The following is a 23,815-nucleotide window of genomic DNA, read 5'->3' on the forward strand; positions in this document are numbered from 1 at the left end:
CAGGAAGCTGTTCTAGCACATGGCTTATTGCCTAAAGCTACCAGCTGCAGTGCTGCTGCAAGCATTGGAACTCTTCATTATGTGCATTCGAAGTAGGGCTGGTGGTTCTCCTCACCCCACCCAAAACCAAAGCTCAAGCCAGCTTGGCATGAAAGAGAAGTGGATAAGAAAACAAGGAGAAAACAAGGCATCAGTTATATCTGCCAGCACAGTGGAAATCTTCACTGGGAAAGCAGGAGAGAAATGACTCGAGGTCCTGCGTTGGAAGAAGAGCACTTCACTGACCCAGCAGACAGGCAGCAGGTAGGTGTGCTGTGAATTGCCACCACAGTGTACCCAACACCTTGAACACTTCTGTGGTTGGTACCATATGTGTGTACATAGACTGAGATGTATCCATGTCATTCCCTTCAGCTGCCAAATTCAGGTTCAGCCTGAAGTTCTGTTGGCTTCTGACTCTCATACTGTGATACTGATGCTTGGTTAAGACTTGATGTTTCAAGCTACAATGAGCCTTGTTGAACATCTGTGAACTCAAAATATGGTTAAAACCATAGCACAGCCAACACAAATTCATATCTAATCCAGTTCTTTTTCTGTACCTGGAAAACTGGGTTTGTGGGCTTTTGCTGGCTGGATGCTTTAATGGGGAGAACTTTTGGCTACCATTTCCTTGCTGTGACTGCATCACATGAGAGGAAAAACAAGTGGTGTGCCAGCTAGTGGTAAATAAAACCAACCCCAAAGTTGCTGTGCAAGTTATTCTGGTGCTGGGTTTTTTTTCCTGTCATTGTTTCAAGGAATTTCTCATCATCTATGCAAGGAATGTGAGGTGGAAATACCATATATCGGTGATGATGGAGATAAATGTATCCTGCCTGGGAGGAGCTGACCCCAGATTTTGGGAAGGGAAAACAGGTGAATGTTCAGCTGTGGCTGAAGTTCCTCATTCCCAGTTCTTCAGTACAAAGTTTCCAAACTGAACTAATAAATTAAGGGGGGAGTTTAATATCGGGTCTTAATTGAGTGGATTGTCAGTAAGTTGCATATAACAACCCAAAGCATCTTATTCTGACATCCCTTTGCTTTTATTTATGGCTTAAACAGAGGTAAAACCCTAAAGACATATAGATCATAGACTGAGCTGACTGATAACTCAGTTGGGACATGCCAAGGGAGCGTGATTTGACACACCAAGGGAAGGTGGTTTAAGATCCCAGTGTTTCTGGGTTTATTTTAGGTTTAATGAATGGACTGGTACTTGTGGCAACAAAAATAAACCCAGAGCACCTTTTTAAGTACAACTGGTAGTTACAGGGATTTCATCTTGCACTCGAGCCTGCGCTCAATGTCTTTTTCTAGATAGTGCTGGTTATAATCTCTTAATACAGCAAAACCCACTTTGGGTGTTCTCAGTCACATTTCTGTTGCTCTCCAATGATTTTCCAGGTTGGGAATGTTTAGCAGTATTCAGCTACCTCTGGAGGAAACTGCCACTTTCCATTCCCGGTGCCTTCCTTTTGTTTGTTCTAAGACTCTTCATCATTTTCCTTAGCCCTGTCTATTAACTCGCACACTTATTTAACCACATCTGGGGATGTATGATGGGCACGGCCGCATCTTGCACTGGGAAGAAAGTAGTAGAAGGTAACGAGTGATTCTCATCAATCCCCCTAGCCTACTTCATTGCCCTGTCCACCTCAGGAGCAGTGGCCTACTGGCCATTGTGGTTCTGGGGCTGGAGTCACTGTCTGCAAGTGTTCACACACCGTGGAGACGAGGCCTCAGTGCCATGGGATAGTGGTGGCCTTGGCAGTGCTGGGGAACGGTTGATCCTAAAGGTCTTTTCCAGCCTGGCTGATTCTATGGTTCTACGCGAACCAGCGGCGCCGCGCACCGTTACCCCCAGCCCTGCGGCGTGCCCCTGCCTGCGGCCAACTTTGCACGGCCCGTGCGAGCCCCACGCGACGAGAGGTCGCTCCCGCCGCACGGCACCGCTCCTCCCGCACTGCCCGCGGCGCCAGGGCAGGGCCAAGGCCGCAGCTCCGCCCCGGGGCTGGCCCAGCCGGGCGCTGCAGACCGCCCCGCATCCCGTGCCCGGCAGGCAGAGCGGTGCTGGCCGGCAGCAGGTGAGGATGGGGCGGGCGGCTCCGGACCGGGTCGTGTCCCGGAGGAGCGGAGGAAGCCCGGTGCCCTTCGCCTTGTCGGGGCGCTGGGAGACTGGGGGCCAGCCCCCGTCTTGACGGGAGCCTACCAAGGGGAAACGGTGGTCAGGGGAGACGAGAGAGCAGAAGGACAAGTCCTCAGTGGGGATGAGCGGGGGGGGCGTGGGAAGTAGAGTTTTTCCTAGGAACTGGGAGGGGGGCATGTTTTGGGTGGAAATCTGCGTTTGTACCCATTAACCGGTGTGGCGGTGATGGTTTTCGTACAGGGGACTGCCCTCGGGTCTGAGTCACGGCGGTAGCACCGCAGTGCGCTAAGCGGGGCGGGCTGCGGCGGGGCTCCGGCCGTGGACCGGGACCGCGACCGCTGCGGGGGACCCCGGGGCTGGGGTAGTGGGGGGAAGTGGCTCTAAAAGAGCCGTGAGGAAGCCAGGCTGCATATGTGGGGCCCTTGCCGGCTGCGGGGTACCGCGGCAAGAGAAGCGGTGGCATCCCCAGGAGCTACCCCGGGCCCCCCGGGACCGCGGCTCCTGGTCCGGGTCGTCCTTCCCTTGCCTGCTTGAAGGTGCTGATGGAAGCAGCAGCCTGGTGTGTAACGGCTGCTGCCTCCCAGGTGGGACTGCAGAGAAATTCTGCTTCACAAGCAAGGCAGTAAGTCCTCCGCGCTGTTGCAGTTGTTATTTCTTGCTACGGAGACTGGTCAGATGCTCGAGTCAAAACAGCAGTTTAGAACATTCAGTTTAGGAATTGTTTTCTGTGTTGTTTCTTTTAAGCCACGTTGTGAATTTCTGTTTCTCTATATATATATGCACTTTTTTAGAGCCCAAATTTCATTGTCTCATCTCTGAAGTAAAAGAAAAATTTAGCCATTTCACAGAAAATGGATAGGTTGAATTACTCCTGACAAAGCTCTTGTGTTGGCTGCGATGCTTTTTATTAATCTGCCTTCTGTTTTTTCTGGTGATGATTTGGTTTGGCTAAAAGACAAACCCAGTTTAATCTGCTGACACCACTGGGTGCCTGAGGGCTCCTGAAAGATGGAGAGGTTCCCAGCATGATGCTGGTTGTCGTCCAGGATGGCTCTTGCTTTAACCACCAGACTAACGGCCCTCCTGCAGATTCACGTCACTGTGGGATGAGCCTCTGGTCTGGAAAAGGCTTCTCATAGAGTTGTTTACCCCAGAAAAATCACCTCATCCTGAACATTATGGTTTTGTTTTTCTTGGTTTTCCTGCTCGACAGTAGGTTGTACAGACAGGAAAATGTCAGTGGTTTTGTTTGTTGGGTGGGTTGCTGTTTTGGGGTTGTTTTTTTGGCCAGTAACAGAATTAACTACTTAAGGTTGAGGATTTCAGTTTTATTTTATTATGAAAACATTTTTTTTTAAGCCCACAGTCAGTCTTCTGGGAGGAAAAAGCTCCATCCCAGCATGGTTATGGTCGGCCGTGCCAGACTCTAACTGCGTGTAGAAATAGCTTCAAGTGGTACTAACAGGGTCAAAGCAGTGATGTGGCTGTATCACTGCAGTTTTATAGGTGAATCATGTTACCTGAATGTCTTTAATCCTTTTGGACTTCCAAACCCACTAGGGCTTTGAAGACAAACATCAAATCATGTCCTTTCAGCACAAGTATGGTCCTTCTTGCCCTCTCAGCCTCCTGTATCTGCTCTATACATGGTCTGAATAGCCTGTTCTTTGCGACAGCAGAGATATTTTAGTAGTATGATGACAGTAATTGTGGAGGACTTGAGCTATGGCTGCAGTTACTTAGTGGGTTATTGCATGTGTTGGTCCCCCAGTGAAAGGGAGAAATTTGGGGAGAGGAGAGGCAAAACACCCCTTAATACAGACAAATCCCTTGCAACCCCATGAGAGAGAAGAAAGGAGGCCAGCCTGGCTCCAGGGTTATGGGAATTGCTGTGAAAGAAAAAAGTATTTGAGACCTAAATGGTCTTTTATGTTATTAAGTGCATTTGTAGCTCTTAGAAATAAAAAGACCTGTTGAATGGTGTAATCAAAGGGAGAAGGAGACCCATCTGCAGCCTGTCAGGGCTCAAATCTCAGCTCTTGAGACAAAAATACTGTTCTCAGAATAAAAACCTTCTCTTGTAAAGTGCAGTTATGTTTCTGTCTTTCCTTTCACTGGTTTTCCTGGCCAGTTCTCCATTGAATCAAGTCTTTAACCCTCAGTTCCTCACTATGTATTTTGCTAGTTTCATGTGCCTTTTGAATGGAATGTGTAACGTATTCCATCGTTACATGTTTGTTTGTTCCATGCCTTTATGCCTGTTATTTATGCCTTCATATTAGGGAAGAATCATGACCAAGATGAACTGCATCCTGGTGACCGCCTGCATTGTCCTGATTGCTTTTTGTACTTCTGGTGAGTACAAGGGAGCTACTTTCCTGATATAACGTTGTTACAGGGGCTGAGGAAATCATGGAAAAAATAAACGGGGCAGCCTGGATCATTTAATACCGCTTTGGGCAACGACAGTAACTGTCAAAGTAGGGCTTAGTTTCTGTTGCTGGGTGTCTTTGGTCAGAAGAATCAGGTGCTGAATATGTTGCTGCTTAATATGGCAGCAGACCATTGTTTTGCAGCTGGAAGGGTCAGTTCCTGTTGTGTATGTTGAAAATGTGGTGTATGGCAGGAGAGAAATGAGGTGGAATAAAAAAGGGATAGAATAAAGCTGCTGGAAGTGTCTCTTGTCTGTCCTTTTGGAAAAGGCAGGATTTAAGAGTAGATAAAAGAAGCAAATACATTGCTCTGCAGGCACATGAAGGTAAGTGAGTTTAAAGATGATGTAAGTGCAGGCTTCAAAAATCTTCCTTTCAGAACTGCCAGTCTCATTTGTACACTGACGAAAGCTGGTGAATTTTAGCTTAAGCCTTGGGTTTAACAACCAGGCATACGTTTTGTGACAGATGCAGAGAGTGATTATTCTCTTTTCCCTTTTTAATGCTGCTGCAGTCTCAGTCCTTCATTATTCAGTAAAGGTAAACCCTTGTCTCCTTAGGTTATGCCTTAAGGTGTTACCACTGCGAGAACAGCCCTTCCTTGTGCAAGACCAATAGTACTTGCTTAGCAACTGAAGATACTTGCTTGCAGATGAAATTCGGTATGTATCCTGCAGCCCTAAAATAAACATGGTTATATCAGTTTTCATTGCCTCTATGCTTCTAATCTGGCCTTAGCACGCATTTCTTATCCTTGCTCAAAAGATGGTTGTGAATGTTTTTGAGGGTCATGCTTATATCCAAGCAACTGATAAATAAGATGATGATTTAGCTGATTTATACTTGGACAGGCATATACAAGGATAGCTTTATATCCAGAATTAAAACAAAACTACAAAACAAACCATGAGGAAGATGGTCAAGGATATTCGGGGTGTAGAGTTAATGTTCTTGTTAAATAACATTTCAGTAGCTCTTTTACTGCCAGTGACAGGAGTTTCATTGGAAAAATGGAAGTACCAAGTCAAGTGCAATAATCTCTTGCTTCCCCAACTGGTTTCCTCTGCTCTAGAAAGATGCTTGGCTGGCTTTGGACAGTGGGAGTCAGTATGGAATGGGACTGCTCCATTCCCTGGGATGGTCCCTCGTAAAGCTCATGACTTGGCATTGAGAAAGGAAGCTTCTAATGTGCCTGGACCAGGATGCTGCTCCATGCTGCTTGCAACCTAAGAGATTTTCTCTTTTTGCTGTTTCCCGTGAGCTCAATCTGTTTTCTAGCACTCAGCCTGTCCATTGTTGGAGTCACGAGTTGTGTACTTGAGGTGTCAAGCTGGGGGAGATGGAAGATGAGCTGCTTGATTTGTGGTGTCCAGGGAAATGAGTGAGAAAGGCGAGGGCTCTTCAAGCTCTCTCTTCACATATTGCTTCTGGAAATAGCACTGCTCAGATCCGATGGGATTTGTTTTCAGAACAAAAACTAACTTGAGTTATTGAGTTTTGTGGAGGGAGAATGGCCATGCTGTAGGACAATGCAAGAACAGTGCAAGTTGAGCTAGATGGTGCTAGACTGTCCATCTCTGTCAGGAGCCCCAGAGCAGGCATCACTCAAACTCCCCCCTGTATCACCCAGCTGGTCATTTGGGCTGAATTGGTAGCACTGGTTAGCTTGAGGTAGAAATCTTTCTCAACCTATGGCTAAAAGATATCTGAGAGGCAGAACCATGCGCTTGTAGGCAGTGATTCTCTGTCCCAAACCTACTATTGTTTTCAATATTCTTTTAATCTGTTTAATTTCTTTTGTAGGTAAATTGAGAACCTCCTCCTGCTGGAAGGCATCCCAGTGCAGTATGAATGATATTGCTGAATTCTTCCAGTTGGATAATTTTGATTTCTTTTGCTGCCAACACGACTTGTGCAATGAGAGTGCAATTCCTGGGCTTAACAAAGCAGCCTTCAGTATTGCCTCTGTACTGACCATGTTCTGGATGCTCCTGTAACAATCCTCATTTCTATGCTGTACTTTCAAGCTGAAATTACACTAAATCATTACTCTTTTCTGAATTGTACTTCTCACATTTGCAGTTCCTAACAGTGGGCAGAAATATTCCCTTTTAATTTTAAATGCTCTTTCCTAAGGTTCTATCTGTTAAATCATTGTCGTTATTCACGGGAAGGAGATTTAGCTTGTTACCAGTTACAATGAATTCAGGTATTTTGGCCTGCCCTATTCATGGGGGAAATAACTTGCTATGAAGTAGTGTTATCTTGTGGAGAGCCCTGGTAAACTTCAGTGGGTGATGTGAGAGGGAAGGAATACTCTTAAGTTTAATGCTGAAAAACTATTATTTCTTACCATCCCATAAATTGTAATTATTGCAGTGGATTTGCCCTCAGCACAAGAAGTGTTGGATCATTAAGTATAAACTTGCTTCAGTCTTCATGATGAGGATGGGAATATTTAGTTTCAAGTGATATAGGCTCTTTGTTCCTGTCACTGTAATGTTTTTACAAGACAATGATACGACCTTGTGAGCACTGTTTATTTTGGGAGAAAGCATCTACATTTCTTAAACCAAAACCAAAATAATGCTGTAAGTGAGAAACACTCTTTTTCTATTTCGGCAAGCGTGCAGACAACATGTGCCAGCTTCTTTTTGAGTATTTTTTTTCCCCCTTATACTTTATCCATGTCTAAGATTTTAAGTAAGCATGTGCTTTGCATGCTTATTGGTACACTGAAAATGATTTCTAAAATGCTAAGGAACTGAAGTGGCAGATCTAGTTTATTTTCCCCACACATAACCCTTCAAGCTCTCACCTAAGAGTATTAAACAAAACCTTGCAGAACTTTCTATTTTGACCTTTATGCAACACTATAAATGCCAATGCAAACTTGACATGTATTTATATAGCATGAATAAAACCCGCTCAGTTTGTATGTGTAAGGGGTCTGGAGCTGAAATACTCTGTAATTGCTCTGCCTCAGAGGTAGACACAGAGCTTTGACACTCCTCTGGTATTTAGGGACCCTCTCAGTCAGGTACACTGCCAGGTTCTCCTTTTTGTCTTCTGGAGCTCTTGGCATGTCCCTGCAGGAGTTGTGGTCCATTCCCAGTGAGATATTCTCTTCCCGAGGACCCCTGCTTGTGCTGTGCAGGGTGCCAGCAACACCAGTTCGCCATAACAAGGGTGTTACTCCAAATCCACAACGTATTCTGCAATGTATCTTTTGGTTAAGCTTCTGTTAGCTATGAAAGTATTCTGGGCTATCTCTGATCACTCAAAATACATAAGTCATACTGTCTTTGATTAATAAAAATGTGAAAAAAGAAAATGTGGAGAGCGTGGTTATTTGTCAGCACTTCCAGCTATGTACAGGTGTGCTCAGTTTTGGTAGTGGTTATTTGATTTAGGAGCTGCTTGATGGAAAAAGGGGTCATGGTTTTAAACTAAAAGAGGAGAGATGGATGCAGGCTGGACACAAGGAAGAAAGAAGGAAATAGTCCCTGATTTCCCATTCTTTTTGTCCTTACATCTTTTTGGTTCCATCTGGTTAACAAAAGCAGACCCTTAGAAGACAGTAAGTTGTGCACAGTGGCTTTTTCCACTAAGGCACCACCATTTGTTACTACCTCTTGTTCATTTGAGATGAAAAAGTGGTATTAAAGCACCGACTCAATATAGAGTTGGGGGGAGGTTTGTAGCAGAGAAGGTATCTTGTGTTAGACGAGCTGATAAATTCCTTATGTTTAAACCATCCCAGTTGCACCATTTTTGCTCTATTATGTTGTCAGTGTCTCTCTTCTGATGGTTGGCACTTTTAAACCTGTTTAATTGCATACATAAAATATTCTTTTTTCTTTTTAAGAAGGGCAAAAAGAAGCTCTATTTTGCCTCTGAGAATAGCTTGAATAGTTTTGGTATTTGGTTTTTGGTAGCCTTGAACACTTGTCTAATCTATCCTATTTCTCCTTCCTTTCTCTTCTAGAAGCAGCTTGAGCAATGAATCCTTGTAGTTTGCACTGTAGAAGGCCACTTCTTTTACAAAGATTAGTAGGAATGTTGTTTGATTCTCCTGGGGAGAATGCATGTGGCACAGGAAAAGAATTTTTCTATGATAGCAAACAATTTCTAAAGAAATATGACTAGATTTCAAGTGGAAAAATATCCCTTGTGTCCCTCTCCTGGGAAAGGCAGATTAATTATGTAGGCTGAAACACATCTCATGCCATTTACAAGCTGAATGGTGATGCAGGGTTTCACGGTTTGCTATATATTTGTGTCTTCTGAGCCTGCATGGCTGCCTGGTGAGCTCTGTCCTGCAGAAAAAGCTGAACAGTGACTGCTGCTTGAACATTGGCACTTCTCCCAGGGTTGCTGTGTTACATCCAGATTTGATGGCTAGACCTCAGAGATGGGGAACCAGAGCCATCAAGACCTTAGATCAAACACAGTTTCATTTAGTGACAGTAAGACACTGTAGTACAGGGTACCAGGGGTCAATTCTACATATTAGTATCACATCAGTGCAAATAGTGGGTTTGCTTTATGTTTGCAAATGCTTTAAAGACAGCTCCAGCTTTGCTCTGAGCTACAAACAACCCTCATTAGGTTGTTAGAAATTTTCCTGTAGCAGTAACTGGTCATTTGTGTGTGTAGCCTTGGTCCAGTGTTGTGACTGTTCACTTATCTGTCCCTGTTCTGACATTAGTGATTTTTTCACTCTATATAACAGTGGGGCTAATGTGTATGATAATGTCTTGCCTCTTATTTATACCTAACTATAGCACTGGTTTTGGATAGACTGGAATTTCTCTCTTTTCTGGTTGTGACAACTAATTGCCAGAAATTGAAGGACTGGTGGGAAATCTCAGAATGCTGAGGCTGGAAGGGACCTCTGGAGGTATCTGGTCCAAACCCCTGGGCTCAGGGAGGGGATCTAAAACCAATTATCCAGGACCATGTCCAGGTGGCTTTTGAATATCCCAAAGTGCTGAGCTCAGGAGAAGGAACACTCTCCCTGACCCACTGGCAATACTTTACTTCATGCAGCCCAGGGTACTGTTTGTCTTCCCTGCAGCAAGGGCACATTGCTGGCTCATGTTTAATTTGGTGTTCACCCGGATACTTTTCTGCAAAGCAGCTTTCCAGCTGGTCAACCCCTAGGATGTGCCACTGCCTGGGTCATTCCCAGTCTTTGGAGTGGGTGTCATAAAATGGCGCTTGAACCCCAGGGACTCCCAGGTTTAGGTCATCCTCACTGGGACATGCCAGGGGTTTTGTGTGGTTTAACTGTGTCCTGCAAGCTACAGGATAATGCAAAATATCTTCAAGGTGAACTGCTGCTATGCAAGTGTGTTTGTCTCTCTGCAGTGAGTGCTGGGTAACTTGCCACTATTGTGTGGGTTTGGCTTTTAGTTTGTTTTGTAATTATGTAAATGATGTGCTCTGCTTTGAATTAGTGGCATGACTAAGACCTCATCCTTAGCTCTGTACCTTTGAGCATGCTTTTTTTGCCAACACACATAATTACACTAATGCCCATCTAATTAGCAAAGACTCTTAATCAGGGACTCTTCATCAAGAACTTTAGCGATAGGACAAAGGGTAATGGGTTTAAGCTTAAACAGGGGAAGTTCAGATTAGATATAAGGAAGAAGTTCTATACTGTGAGGGTGCTCAGGCACTGGAGCATGCTGCCCAAAGAAGTGGTAAATGCTCCATCACTGGCAGTATTCAAGGCCAGGCTGGACAGAGACTTGGGCAACATGGTTTAAAAGTGTGAGGCATCACCTTGGAACTACGTGATCTTAAGATCCTTTCCAACACAAACCATTCTATGATTCTATGACTATTCTTCCCTGCATCTGCTTCTCAATATTCATTGCTCTGGTAACCACGAATCGCTTTTCTGGGGATGGGAGTGTGTGTGTGTGCAGTTTAACAAAGGAGTTATTTTTCCCTATAGGAACAAGATGGAGCCAGAAGATGTAAGCTGCAGTAGCAGCAAGCAGCATGTGCAGAAATTTGTTCTTGTGATCTGTCTTTGCCATTAATTCCTCCTTCAGTTTCTCATCCTGCTTTCTGCTTCTGCGTGGTGGTGACTGCAGGGAGCTGTCAGGTAGCTGTCAAGGTTGTCCTTTGACTTGAACTTGGGTGTGGAGAGCTTGGAAGCCTTGTGGTACTGGGGGGAATGTAGGGCTGATATACCTGGTTGGTAGGGATTTTGCTTTATCCTGTCTCAAGACCTTCTCACTCATCAAACTAAGGTGGGATGGCTCTGCTATTTCAGGATTCAGGAAATTGTGAAAAGAAGCAGATGCATGGGAAAAAACAGATAAGAAGAGCAAGCAATTTCCTCCCACTGCTTGTTGCAGTGAGAGGAAGGAGGAGGCTGACCAGCAAGAAGCTTTTATTTTGTCAAAAGAAGGAGGAATTGCTAACATAATAAAGTAGTCCCAATAGAGAACTGCATGTTAAGTAAGTCACTATTGCACTAACTGAGGCATCTGGATACTGCTGTTACCTAATATTAAATGCAGTGTTGCTCCAGCTGGAAGAGAGTTTGACGTGTCTGGATCTCTACATGTCCAAGGGGCTTGGATCTAGGGTTGGCTTCATAGCGGGAAAGTTAGGCTGCAGTCTGGGTCTATACATCCAAGCCAGTGTTATCTGTAAGAGACCCATGTGTTTGGGCAGAAACTAGTACTCTGCTTACTGACCTGATAAAACAATGTCAGGGTTGCACTAGTGGGACATTCTGCATTTAAGGAAGGGAGAAGAAAGCATCTAATTGGCTGTGGTATCTGTGGAAGAAGCAGGTTGTCATTTCCACTCTCATCTTTCCAAGAATAATTTATACATTGGGATAAAATGAAGACCTGCAGATGATATTATCTCTATGGGTTTATATGCTGTATCTCTTATTGTCATATGACAACTTACAGCCTCGATAGAACTGTTTTGGAGCCTAAGAAAGGGAAAGCTGAAACATGTTTTTGATTTCTTTCACTTTAGTGGAATGAATGAAGAAAAATGTTTGGAGCAATGTTTCAGAAAAGAAAGCTTTCTGAAAGGTGAAACTAATTCTGGAGAGTCAATTAAGATGATGATACAGGTGCAAACATGAAGCAACAGAGATCTAAACACAGCATGTTCCCTCAGGCAACTCTGTATGCACATCCCCATACAGGAGAGCTAAAAATTCTGTAATCCTTGCCTCCTGCAGACCACAGGGCAGGCTCCACTCAGAGACCAATTTTTTATGTGTAAGCCTTCTATATTGATGTCTTTTTGCATCCACCTTCTGCTTCTGCTGCTCTTGGTTTTACCTCAAAGCCCCGGGTATTTATTTGGCCGTGGGTGAGGACAGCTGTGCTGTAACAGTTGTTACCAGAATTTCAGTACTGCAGATACACTGCAGAAAAATCTCTGCTCAGAAATGAAGGAGGAGGAAAAACTACCTGGATATAGACAGACTTACGGACTATTGCATCTGAACCCTCCATCCTGCATATGAACAATTCTACACATGATCCAGTGTTGGTTCTATTTAAGTGATTAGGAATCTTGCACTGGTTTGGATGCTCTTGGAATTCAGATCCCAGCACCATTCTGAGTCAGCCGAGTTATTCATGGCATGCCACTGCTGTTCAGGAATAATAACTTCACCATTTCTCACTATACAGGGCTGGTTTGATGCTTGATATAATTTAAAGCAGCCACCAGTTTGCTGGCTGAGGTTGAGAGTGAAGCACATTCGTTTCATTTTCTCCTTTCTGACAGCTATGCAGAGATGCTACTCCTCCAAACTGCAGGTTTGGAGGAAGAAAAATCAAGCTATGGATATACTGCAGGATGGGACTAAAATCATGAAGGTTACAGGTTGAGTAAATGAAGGTTGTGGTCAGATGTACTCTGGTATTTGGAGACCTCTGCAAACCTAAATTGACTGAAGCAAGAAATAATCAAATGTGACTGTCTACCTTGTGTTCTGCTGGATGCATGAGGAGTCCTAATCAGGGAGTGTAGTAATGAGAATATTGGCTTAAGTTTCCTTTGGGTTTCATTAAAATGCACAATATTTTTGACTCACTACCTTGCCCAACAGTGTCTTGAGGGTGCACCATTTGCATGAGCCCCAAAGAAACCTTTATTCTCATGAGTGCTCTGTGACGCATTCAAGCCTGTAGTGCTGTAGTTCGTTTCAGACTCCTATTTCCAGAGATGCTAATGTCTTCCAGAGGACTTCAGGCACCCATCATCATCATCTGTCATATTCCTAAACAGTGAAGGCACAGATGAGAACACACACAATGCGGTACAATCATTTAGCTCAAATCTGAAATGAATGGAGGTAGTCTGCAGCATTGCACCAGGACAAGATTAAAGTGATTAAAACGATAACTGCGTCTTGAAATCTAATCAGTTTTAAAGTCTGATGGGCTGCTTCCTTCCTGTTCCCAGTCATTGTAATGTTGCGGTCTCCTGTAAATTAAGACTTATTCTCTGTTCCATGTGCTATAGGATGAACTGATGCGTGTCTGGTAAATGCTGGGGCTGCAGCTGGGGCTCACCAGAAACCAGACAGTGCCAGATGCTGCTAGAAAGCTGCAGTTTGCACGCAGAAAAAGGACTATCTAAGCTATTATACAAGGCAAAATACAAAAGCTGCTGCTGTCAGACACAATGTGCTGCTTGATTGCTACTTACAAGTATGTTCTACCTGATAGAAAGTTGAAGGTGGTTTCTCTTTTTTTCTGTCTAGAAAAAGGATTTTCAATCCATTCCTCTCCCTGAAAGCAAGATCAATATAACTATTGTTATGAAAATTCCCCTCCCTAACTATACAGCAGCCAGCCTGGGTAGCATGAAAGTGTTTTAACTCTGTCAATCTATATATTAGTTCACAGTATACACTGCAATGTAACGAGGTAGTGGAATTTTACTGGAGACTTTGGCATTGTTCATGTGTGAGTATAACAAACTAAAGGACAGCCTGGCCCTGGGAAGAAGGACTTTGCTTCTTGGAATCTTAAAGCTATCCACGAAGGATAAAAGACACCCTTGAACAACCATGATAACGCCAGCATCCTGCTGTACTTGAACAGTTGAGGGGTAGAAGGACCCTGTGTAGAACCACATCGGGGCTGGGGCAGTTTGGTGGGGACACCTTATAGACATCAACATTATACACATTACCTTTGGATTTCTCTGTGTTCCGGCCTGGCTTCCCTCCATTGTCACAGGCCAGTTGTCACGTTATGGGCACCTTGGTGACCACGAGTGTCCTTGAAGACCTCCACTGAATAAAATCCCTTCTCTCTATAAGAAATGTATCAGAGGGCTTTGCTTTTCCCTCATGTTTCACTTCCTTGCTGAGATCTAAGTCTGTTGCGATCGTATCCCCGCACACACGGAATGCGTTCTGGTCCGTTCTGCAGGGTCACCCTTCTCCTTTGGAATTCTCCATCCACCTGGGAGCGTACAACGGGCTCATCCAGCCTTTCCTCGATCCCTCTGTTTGCTTCCACTGAATAATCACCTTTATCTCTTTTTTTTTTGCCTCAGGGATGATTTTTTACCTCAGGTAACATTTTTTTTGGTTCACTTCACTTGCCAAGATGACATTTTGAGCAGTTTGCGGTCCATTGTACTTAAAAACACGTAGGCTTTTGCTGAGAGGACCGAGAGGTCCTCACCACCTCTGAGGGGCCGGGGCCGGAGCCGGAGCTGAAGGCGGACCGGGAAAGTCGGGAGGGCAACAGGGAGGGAAACCGGGAAGGGATCAGGGAAAGGACCAGGGGAATGAGACTGCGCCCGGCCGGTCCTCCCCGCCGCCAGGGGGCACTGGCGCCGCCGTGCGACGTCTCCCTCCGAGGCGTGGCGGAGGCTGAGGGGGCCGTGCTGAGGAAGCGGCGGTGGTGGTGACCGGCTGCGGTTCGCAGGGCCCGGCGGCCCCGCCGCTCCCCCGCAGGTGAGTGGGGCCGATGGGGTCCGCTCCGTTGGGCTTCGTTCCCTTCTCGCCGCCTGCAGGCTCTGCTGGGTCTCGGCGAAGGGTGCCGCACCTGTACGGGCGCGTCCCCGCCTTCCGGGGGGGCGGCCGTGGTCCCTTGGGCCGCTGGCTTTGCAGGCCGTGTCCGAGGAGGGTGGCTCCCGGCCAGCCCGGTCGCTGATGTGGGGCTCTCCCTGCCGTCTGCCCTCGTCTGAAGTGGAGGGAAAGGTGGTCACCCTCCCTTCCCCCCGTGGGGCTTGCTGTGCTGGAGGGGAAGGAAGGGTCTGGGGGTGTTTGTGCACCTCCAGTCCCAGGCTGCTGGTAGCACCGTACTGCAGGAGCAGCTGCATCCGGCTGCTGTGGTGGAAATAGCTAATGCTGTGTACATGCACCTGTGCTTCACTGGGGCCTCTGCACTGATCCTTTAATTCTCCAGTGGTGCCCTGTTACAGAATAGTACTTCCCTTGCATGTTATTTTGCGAGGAAAATGTGGTCAATGTTATTAAAAATAGTGTTTGCAATAAACATAATGGCTATACAGATACATTGCATGTTAACTTTACAGAGTGCATGGAGAGCTCATAGCAGCCTTCCAGTATCTGAAGGGTGTCTACAAGGATGCCAGAGAGGGACTCCTCATCAGGAGCTGCAGTGATAGGACAAGGGGTGATGGGTTTGAACTGAAACGGGAGATTTAGCTTCGATACAAGGAAGAAGTTCTTCTCTATGAGGGTGCTGAGGCGCTGGCACAGGATGCCAAGAGAAGCTGTGGCTGCCCCATCCCTGGCAGTGTTCAAGGCCAGGTTGGATGGGGCTTGGAGCAATCTGGTCTAGTGGAAGGTGTCCCTGCCCATGGCAGGGGTTGGAACTGGATGAGCTTTTAGGCCTTTTCCAACTCAAACCATTCTGTGGTTCTGTGATTTACGTGGCTTCAGTCAGTGTTTGTGCTTCTTTGTTGTATGTCATGTTAGTGCAGCTCTTGTGTTGGTGTAGGTGGCATAGCCCATTTGAAAACAGCTTTAGCTTATTCAGGAAAACGAACCAACATCTTGGCAAGCTGTCAGATAAGGATAAAATAAAAAAAAATTACAGCTAGAGAAAGAAAATAATACTCAAATGCTGTTCTGTCAATGAGTGTGTTCAAAGCACAAAAATGTTGTAGCAAATAGTTAAAATAATAAAGCACTGAAGTTTTTACACACTTCTGCAGTCTCCTCTGTTTTTGTGCTCTAGTTCTGTGGAAGAGAGAAGAAAAGGGGCGCACTACTGCCTTCCTTGGTAGTAAGGGGTGGGGTTCTGCCTTAGTTTTTTACCCCATAATCTGTGTTTCTGCAAAGGAAGAAGAAAAGTTCCGTAATAGCTTCATAGTGAGAACTCAGGTGTGTGCTCTTTGAAGCCATTTTTTTATATCAGAATGATTTTGGAATGGATGTGGGGAAAGCTAGAGAAACATGAGGAGTTCTGTGGCACCAGCAGACTGCTTCTCTGCCTGGGTAGTCATCTCGGTTTGTATTTTGTAAGAGCACAGTTCGTTATTTTACCATGTACATTGGCCACCTTCCAGCTGTGGGATTCTTCAGTGCTGCTGCTGAAATCTGTCCTCTCTGCTGTTATGTGCTCCTCTGTGCCCCTTGTGCTGGTTCCTGTGATATCTGACTCAGGGAAGTAAGGAGGCTGGAAACTACCCAGATGAATAATGCATGGTTAGTTTTTTTTAGCTGCATTTGGCTGCAGCTACTGCTGGGACAACAGAATGGGCAAGTACGAAGGCAAAGCTGCCAGGGGGACTTTTCTGTTTGTTAAATCCATTGTGGTAAGAACCAAAACCTCGCTTGTACTTTGAGTATCAGAAGAAACTTATTTCATAAAACTAAGTGGGCCTCTTGTGTCTCTTGGATATTGTGAAAGATTCAACCATCCTGCCTGTTCTTCAGTGAAGAAGATGTTAACAGACGTGAGCGTGCAGTGGATGGCAAAGAATGGTTATGAACACAGTAGAATATGCAGGATGGAGAGCAGGATGAGGTGCTAGCAGTGATACGCAACGTCAAGCCCTGGAAGTGAGAGTGAGCAGTTTGGACTTGGAGGGGAAATACAAATTTTCTGTCACTGTGAAAACTTAAAGAGAGGTCAGCCACAAATTATTTGGACTTCCTGCTTTTCCTATGCTTGATGCCTGATAGTGCTATGGCTGGGACGTAGGCTGCCAAAGGAAGGGAAATGGGGATGGAAAACTTAACTGAATTGTGTTTCGATGTACTGCAAGGAGAAGGGATCAAGTTGACTGGTCCAGCATTCAGAAGTAGCAGTTCAGGTATTCAGGTAGCACAAGAAGTGAGCAGAAGTGATTGCATCAGAGCTGGAAAGGAGCTAAAATAATTATAAATGAAATACAAATGCACCAGCACTTTACATTTAGTGAGTCATTTTGTCCTCTTTGTACCTGAGTAACTCTTTTATGTATCTGGAAATGAGCTTTTCACTAAGAACAGATTAGATGTTACAGCTTTGGAGTAGTTATGAGGGGATGTTTTTGCTTAGAAGTTCTGTAATTCCCCCTGTGGCTTGTTTGTTGATTTTAATGTTAGACAAGATTCTTAGCAGAATCCAGTTTGGCCTTGTGGATAATGAAGGCTGTAGATTGCAGTCTTAGCTTTGAAATGATAAACAGCTTTAAAGGCAGCCTCTGCAATCATTCTGCATAATTTATAAACTAAGCTATGTGCTAGTGTGTTTTATAAACTGCTTTCCAAATTCACTACTTTAAGATAAGCTATGTGTTAATGTTTGTAGCTATGTGTTAATGTTTGTTATAAACTGCTTTCCAAATCCATGACTGGTCTGTGTGTGCATATTTCAAAAGCCTGTAATACAGATTAGAAAGGAGATGGTGTTTACCTCTGGATGTTGCTAGTTGAGAGAGAAAATGACTGAACATCTTCATCCTGCTATTTGGAATATTATCTGGAAACCAAGCAAGATACCTCAGTCTGTTCTTAAAATTATACCTCCAAGTCACAATGTGGAATTTACTGCATGGGATGTTCTATAGACTTTTCCTGTTTTTCTCAACTAAATTTGTCACTTTTATTCAGTAAAGGTCTAAACCTTTGAGCTGCCTTGTACCTACTTGATCTTTAGGATTAATAAACACAGCCCATACTTGTGTTTATTAGGAAGCTGCGACTTTCCATAGTCAGAAACTGCAATTATGTAGACGTATGTCTGGTACTTGGGTTTATGGTGCTTGATTGGGAGCAAAAGAAGCAAGGAACACTTGGGGATTAAGATGGAGGCATTTTATACCTGATCAGTGACATCAAGAGTTTCAGATATGCAGCAGTCACACAGCAATTGAAGCACTTTGGTTTTCAATGCTTTTAGTCTTTATGTATGATTTTATAGAAATATGCATTGATAAACCCCTGTTATATTGCAGTGGCAGGCAGTGTGTGAGGTCAGGTTAAATATTAGCAAGCTGTATGTAGTTTGTGTCTTCTATTTATATGTGGGAAAAGCAACTATGCTGAAAATACTTTACGGCATTTGCTCTTTAAAGACTTCTTAGGATTCTTTTTGATAGTATTGACATTTTACTGATTAGCAGTTGTTTTATACATGATTTCAGCATTTCTCAACAACTAATAATGTGATGGAGATCAGAGATGGTCAGAATTAAGCAAACAGATCAGTTTCAAGCATTTCACAGTGAAATATGTAGAGAGAAATACAAGTTAATTGCAGTTATCTGAGAGTCACTGATACTTACTGTGGTATTATTTCATTTATGTTTTCATAGCCATCCTGAAACTATGTGGAAATGGGGTAGTGGAGATGATTCTCCTTCCAAAACAGTAGTAAGTATCAAATTATTATTAAAATAGTACTTTCTTAAGAATGTCTAACATAGAGAATCTTTACTTGTTGATACACTAATGGCGTGTACTTGCTCTTTCACAAGCAAGTTGCTTAACTAGTTTTACTGTGACTCAGTTTTAGGGCTCTAAAAGTCAGGTTGGGTTCTTGCTTGCTGTTTACGTGGTATTTAATCTTTTGTGTGTAACACAGCTGCTCTATTCCTCTTTATGCTTTAAGAAAACATCTGTAGGAATTACATAAGCTTTATCCCAAGGGTATTTTTTGGGTAAGAAATCCAGTTTTAAATACCTGGGAAGCTTTAATGGTTTTGCTGTATTTCAGAGTAATATTCCTAAACCAGTTTCTAAGATTTATAATCTTATGTCTATCAAACTTGCTAAACTTGGTGTAGGTTCATATAGTACATGTAAGTTTTAGTCTTGCACTCTAATAACGTTTACTGAATGTTTAAACACCCCCAAAGCACCACCAACTGCAGACTTTTTTGCAGGACCAGTGTTGTCTGCACCATTTTGTTTGCTCAAACTGTACTTGATGTCAGCAGGCTGCAGGCTCACAAGATGCAGGAAGCATGTCAGTGACAGATTTGACTGACCAGCTGACAAGTACTGAACAGCTGGTAACGCAGCTAAAGGAGCTTGTCAAGGAGAAGGATGCTGAGCTTCGAAATAAAGATCTTCAGTTAAAGGTACCCTGCATGTATTCTTGCCAAAAAAGACTGTTTACAAAACCCCTTTGTTCCTGTTTATCATGAGCTGTTTTTAGTCAGTTATGACAACTCTAGGAACACAAGGAGCACAACTCTAGGAACACAGATGTGACAAATTAGTCACAGTAGCTGCTATGGTTCCTGAACATCACTGCTTTTTTCCAGTGTGTCTTCTGTTTCAAAATTGTAACTGCATTTGGGTATTATATTACAATGTGTGTTCCTTGCATGAACAGATGGACTTAATCATTGCAAGGGACAGGCTGACTTTCTGAGAGCTAGAGGTGTATGGTCATTTTAGCTAAATATGGGGAAACCCACTGTCTGAATCATTACTGGGCATTTAGTGAGATGCCAACTTACCTAAAACTGGATTTCTGTAGGTAATTTTTTATTTCTTCTTCCACAATATGTATCTATTTTGTCTTGTAGTGATCTTACTATTCATGCTATTATGTATTATCCTCTGCTTTTGATCGGCATTAGGAAGGATGAAACTAGAAAGAGTTCATATTTAATATCCTGAAGACTTTTGAGGGTTTGTTATTCTTCACTCTGTTGTTCTTTAAACAGTTAGAAGGTGGGTCTGTTCCTGCAGGAGACTTAGTTTTACACTTATAAAAAAGTATCTTCTGTGGACACAAAAAGCAAAGTGTCAAAATATAGACTTTTCTAAAACTCATTGTAAATTAAGTTTACTCTTCAAACAAAATCAAATATGCTTTTATAATATTATGAATTAATTGTTCTTGTTAAAAAATCAAGCCCTGGATTTGTATTGCTGTCAAAAAATAGGAAGTTTTCTAACATCATAATGCTCTGGATCCCACACAATAATAATAACCATGCGCAGAAAGCTTAAATAGTGAAAGGAGGGTTGTTTCATATATGGAGACCTGTTGCATGTGACATTAGAATGTGTCTCTTCAGGGGAAAGAGTTTTTAGACTTTAGGTCTCTCTCTTACTGAAAGAGTTGAAGGATGCAGTTGTTTATGTAACTAATTAAGTCCTTCATGACTTTGATATTTGTAGGAGGAGAAGGAATCTGCTGATGCCAAACTTTCCAAGTTAAAACTCCAAAACAAAGCCAAGGTTGCATCGTTAACTTCACAGTTGGAAGAACTTAAGAAACAGTTAGCAGTATCAGGAGGTTCTGAGGCAAAAGCAGAACAAAAGAAGGTAAGTGTCCTTATGTTTTAGTTTAGGCAAGGCTGCAGGCAGTTTTATGTGCTGGACTCACATGAGGAACCCAAGTTCAGATTTTGAGCTGAGTCAGCTTAGGATCAGGGTTGGCTTTGTGGGTGCTGTCAGTCCATCTGTGTATTTCTATTTCATTCTTTTATCTTTCCGTAGAAATGTAGAAAACTGTACATTCCTTTCAAATTGTTTCAGTAAAATAACCTTCATCTTGGTGGCAGCTCAAAATCTTAACTCATGTGAATCAGAAAGATAAGTCTGTGGGAAGAAACAAAACGTATCTTGTTACTCTAATGTCCAAGATAAAAATGGAAATACGTGTCCTTGGCAGCAAAATGTAAATTGTTGGAAGGTCTCCTTTAAATGACCATTTTTTGTAGTAGTGCGGTTGCGTGTGTAGACTTGTATTTCTTTAACATGGCACTTTTTAACTACATACAGCCTCTAAAATAACTTCAGTGAGGCTTTAATATTTCTAGGGGGTTTTAAAGGTGTGTTGAAAGGGAACAGAAACGGATCAGTTTGAAGTCTTCAAGTGTACTCAAAAGAGAGTATGTTACTTTGCTAATAAAGCGTGCTCTTAGCAACTGTACTTGATTTCTTTTGTAATGGCAAATATTTTCTGTAACCCAGTAGTTATACCTACTGAAACTCTGATTAGAAGCGCTGTTCCTAGGAACAGTTTAATTTACACTTTGTTCCCCCAAATAATCCTTTTTTTCCTCTGAGTTATATGGACTAAGCAGGTTATACGGATTGTAATTTCTAGAGGAAATAAAAGCTATTTTTGCATGTCCCAGGCCACTTTGAAGCAATAACTATCATTGATAATTGAAATACAAAGGTTTTTACAAGTTTGATACAAATTTCATTCCTGATACATCGCTTCTATATAGAATATGTAATATGTAGGAGAACTGAAACACAAACCATAAGTACGCTTTTTCTCACCAGTATTTTCTGAATAGGTAGAGGTACAGAAGTCAGGTGTTACGTACTTACGGAATACAAACCTCCCTGTTTTTGCAGGTGTCAAAAGATGGTGACCCGGAAAATGCAGCAGCAAATCGAGGGAAGATATTAGTACTGAGAAGGAGAATTGAAGAACTAGAATCTCAGATCACACAGAAAAATGAGGAGCTACAAAAAAAGGTGGTGTTTTAGGTGATGCCAAGTGTGTGGCTTTTCACATCTGTGCTATGGAATTATGTTTCAATATATTTTTTTAAATATTTAGTTCTGTGTTAAGTTACTAAACAGATAACCTTGAGTTTTCTGTTGAGTAGACAGAGATGTTTATACACTGCAACCTGCCTGAGCAAAGGCAGTGAGAATTCTGTCGCTGCATCTTCAGTGAGGAGAGAATCCTCAAGCATGCTTTTGTAATCATATGAAAATGAATAGAATAGGAAACACAAATGCAAACTTTGTGGGTTAATGTTATATTTATGCTCTTTTGCTTCAGTTCTTGTTGCAATAGTAAGTTATAACAGGAAGAAATGTAGGCAAGGGATGATTTCATGTGAAGGTTTGTAGCTGTTCTCTGCAGCGATGTGTTTTGTGGACATATGGCTGTTTGCTATAGAAAGTGGCAGGAATGTGAATGCTGCAGAATTTCAGAGAAATGGTCCAATAATTAAAGATTCCACTTAAAATTGAACTAGGTTCTAAATTTGATTATCATTTTTTCAGTACCCTAATAGAGGCGATAAGGAAGTAGCGCAAACTGTTCTCGTTTTCATTTTCAGAGTCTTGAGCTGGAGGCACAGCGATGTCGTGGGGCTGAAATGGATGCCATGCTGGCACAGAAAGAAAAGAAGTTAGCTGAAAGAGATGCTTACATCATTGATTTACAGACAGCGTGTGGATCAAGTGGTGTTACCAATGAAATTCTCTTTCCCAGTGAAGAATTGAAGGTATATTAGCAGCTCAAACATTAGATCTCCATAGATGTTTCAAGGAATCAGTGAATTCTGATCTGTTATACAGTGGATTCTTTTCTGAAGCCCAAGTCTTGTACAGTTATTCATGTGAATAAAAATTCTTTACTGATTATTTTCATTTATGTCAATATATATATTTATTTACTACTTCTGTCAGTACCATTCATACATGTTAGTATCAACTGCGGAATCTGCTGACAAAGTTCTTTCAAAGTAAAACCAAACCTGATTTTAAGTTTGATGTTGCTTTAACTGAGGGAAGAGCTTCTGTATATTTTTTCTGGGTCCATTCTTCTAATGGTCTTTTGATTTGCATTCTAAAGAATCAGCTGGCTATTAAAGAGTCATCACTACAAAGCATGCAGATTCTGGTTCAGAACCTTACCAAGAAGGTTGGAGACAGTGAAGAAAAATGTAGCCTGTTCCAGGAACAGATTGAGAGTCTTAAAAATATGCAGAGCAAAGAAAGAGAGCTTTTCCTGGGAAAAGAGGCCACGTATATGAATAATGTAAGTAAATGCACTGTAAAAATATTTACATTCTTTGGTGGAAGAAGTAGTAGCTTGGCTGTAATGTTTCTAGCTCAGGAGTTAAGAAATGCCAGTTTTAATTTTGGATGATTTTTGAGTGAAGATCGATATGGTATTCAGATGAAATGAGAATAAGGAGCAGCAGATAGTTTGTGCTGATGATAATTCAACTTGAAAGTTTTGTGCAAGAAAGGAAATTAAGGATGTGGGTGGTGTTTGGACATGGAGGAACCTAGTGCGTACCAGAGTGAAATGGGTTGTGCAGAATTCCAGTTGAACAACCTCCAAACATCTCTTTCTCATATCTCAAGGTGCAAAAATGCACGCATGCAGTGGCTGGTAGTGGTTTTGGATTATTGCAGCCATTCTTGGCACAGATGGTTGTTTGACAGATGGCTTTCACTTGGTGCTGGGAGCTGTCTGGCACACTTCTTGGTATGAGATCATGGGAAAAAAATTGTTTTCCTCATGGTGGAGAAAGAGCTGAAGAAGTCTGGTATACTTAATGGGAAACTTTCTCTGGAAGTTAGCAGCTGATTGATATGGCAAGACAAACAATGACTTAATAACTAATACTTAAAAGGTGGAACTAGGGAGCATGTTATCCATACCTTTGTGTTACCAGCTCTTCCAGCTCTCTTGGAAGCCAAATCTTGGATTTTAATGTGATATACGTGATCCCTTAGTATTTGAGTTCTACCACATATGAAAGTACTCACCTCAGTATGCTCCACATCATTTGATGTCTGAGTTTATTTAGCTATAACAGAAAAAAACTACTTCTGATGGTGAACATGACCGCACCTGTTCAGCAGCACACAGGAAATAAGTTTTAATGCAGGAAAGAGAGAAAAAGACAAGCAGCTGACACTGTAAAAGGCATTTCACGAGCACAGTTTCATCCTTCTGATATAAATCTGGTTAGGACTTTACGTGAA

The 23,815-nt window shown here is 42.9% G+C and overlaps 2 protein-coding genes across 9 annotated transcripts in view; both read left to right on the forward strand.

The window, feature by feature from the left end:
• The first annotated feature begins 228 nt into the window (after positions 1-228).
• On the forward strand, positions 229-7,957 carry CD59 (CD59 molecule (CD59 blood group)). Of its 3 annotated transcripts, none has more exons than XM_061462089.1 (4): positions 229-303; positions 4,474-4,546; positions 5,184-5,285; positions 6,427-7,957. In XM_061462089.1, exons 1-4 carry the CDS (start codon positions 244-246, stop codon positions 6,618-6,620), a joined length of 429 nt encoding a protein of 142 aa, XP_061318073.1. In that variant the 5' UTR covers positions 229-243; the 3' UTR covers positions 6,621-7,957. The 3 variants fall into 3 exon arrangements, with proteins under 3 accessions (XP_061318073.1, XP_061318075.1, XP_061318074.1); XM_061462091.1 differs by lacking the exon at positions 229-303 and adding an exon at positions 2,020-2,129; XM_061462090.1 differs by lacking the exon at positions 229-303 and adding an exon at positions 2,638-2,775.
• Positions 7,958-14,474: 6,517 nt separating this feature from the next.
• Positions 14,475-23,815, forward strand: part of LOC133273691 (golgin subfamily B member 1-like) — a 45,004-nt gene continuing 35,663 nt past the window's right edge. For 5 of the 6 annotated variants that reach the window (XM_061462076.1, XM_061462080.1, XM_061462077.1 and 2 more), the window contains exons 1-7: positions 14,476-14,599; positions 18,418-18,475; positions 19,042-19,185; positions 20,240-20,386; positions 21,434-21,556; positions 22,153-22,320; positions 22,671-22,856. In XM_061462076.1, coding sequence (XP_061318060.1) covers positions 18,431-18,475; positions 19,042-19,185; positions 20,240-20,386; positions 21,434-21,556; positions 22,153-22,320; positions 22,671-22,856 — 813 coding nt within the window. In that variant the 5' untranslated portion in view covers positions 14,476-14,599; positions 18,418-18,430. Of the gene's footprint in view, positions 14,600-18,417; positions 18,476-19,041; positions 19,186-20,239; positions 20,387-21,433; positions 21,557-22,152; positions 22,321-22,670; positions 22,857-23,815 lie in introns of all 6 variants that reach the window. The other variant, XR_009744915.1, reaches the window with a different exon arrangement.

Source organism: Pezoporus flaviventris, unplaced genomic scaffold (genome assembly GCF_033815535.1).
Source record: "Pezoporus flaviventris isolate CSIRO_AGI_PZ_B2104156 unplaced genomic scaffold, CSIRO_AGI_Pfla_v1 ptg000035l, whole genome shotgun sequence".
Lineage (NCBI taxonomy): Eukaryota > Metazoa > Chordata > Aves > Psittaciformes > Psittacidae > Pezoporus > Pezoporus flaviventris.

Bases quoted from the DNA above. Each gene is read 5' to 3' on its own strand.
- CD59 (XM_061462089.1), top strand. From the start codon at position 244: ATGACTCGAGGTCCTGCGTTGGAAGAAGAGCACTTCACTGACCCAGCA. The intron at 4,547-5,183 runs GTGAGTACAAGG...TTGTCTCCTTAG, and splicing joins GATTGCTTTTTGTACTTCTG to GTTATGCCTTAAGGTGTTAC. The intron at 5,286-6,426 runs GTATGTATCCTG...TTTCTTTTGTAG, and splicing joins TTGCTTGCAGATGAAATTCG to GTAAATTGAGAACCTCCTCC.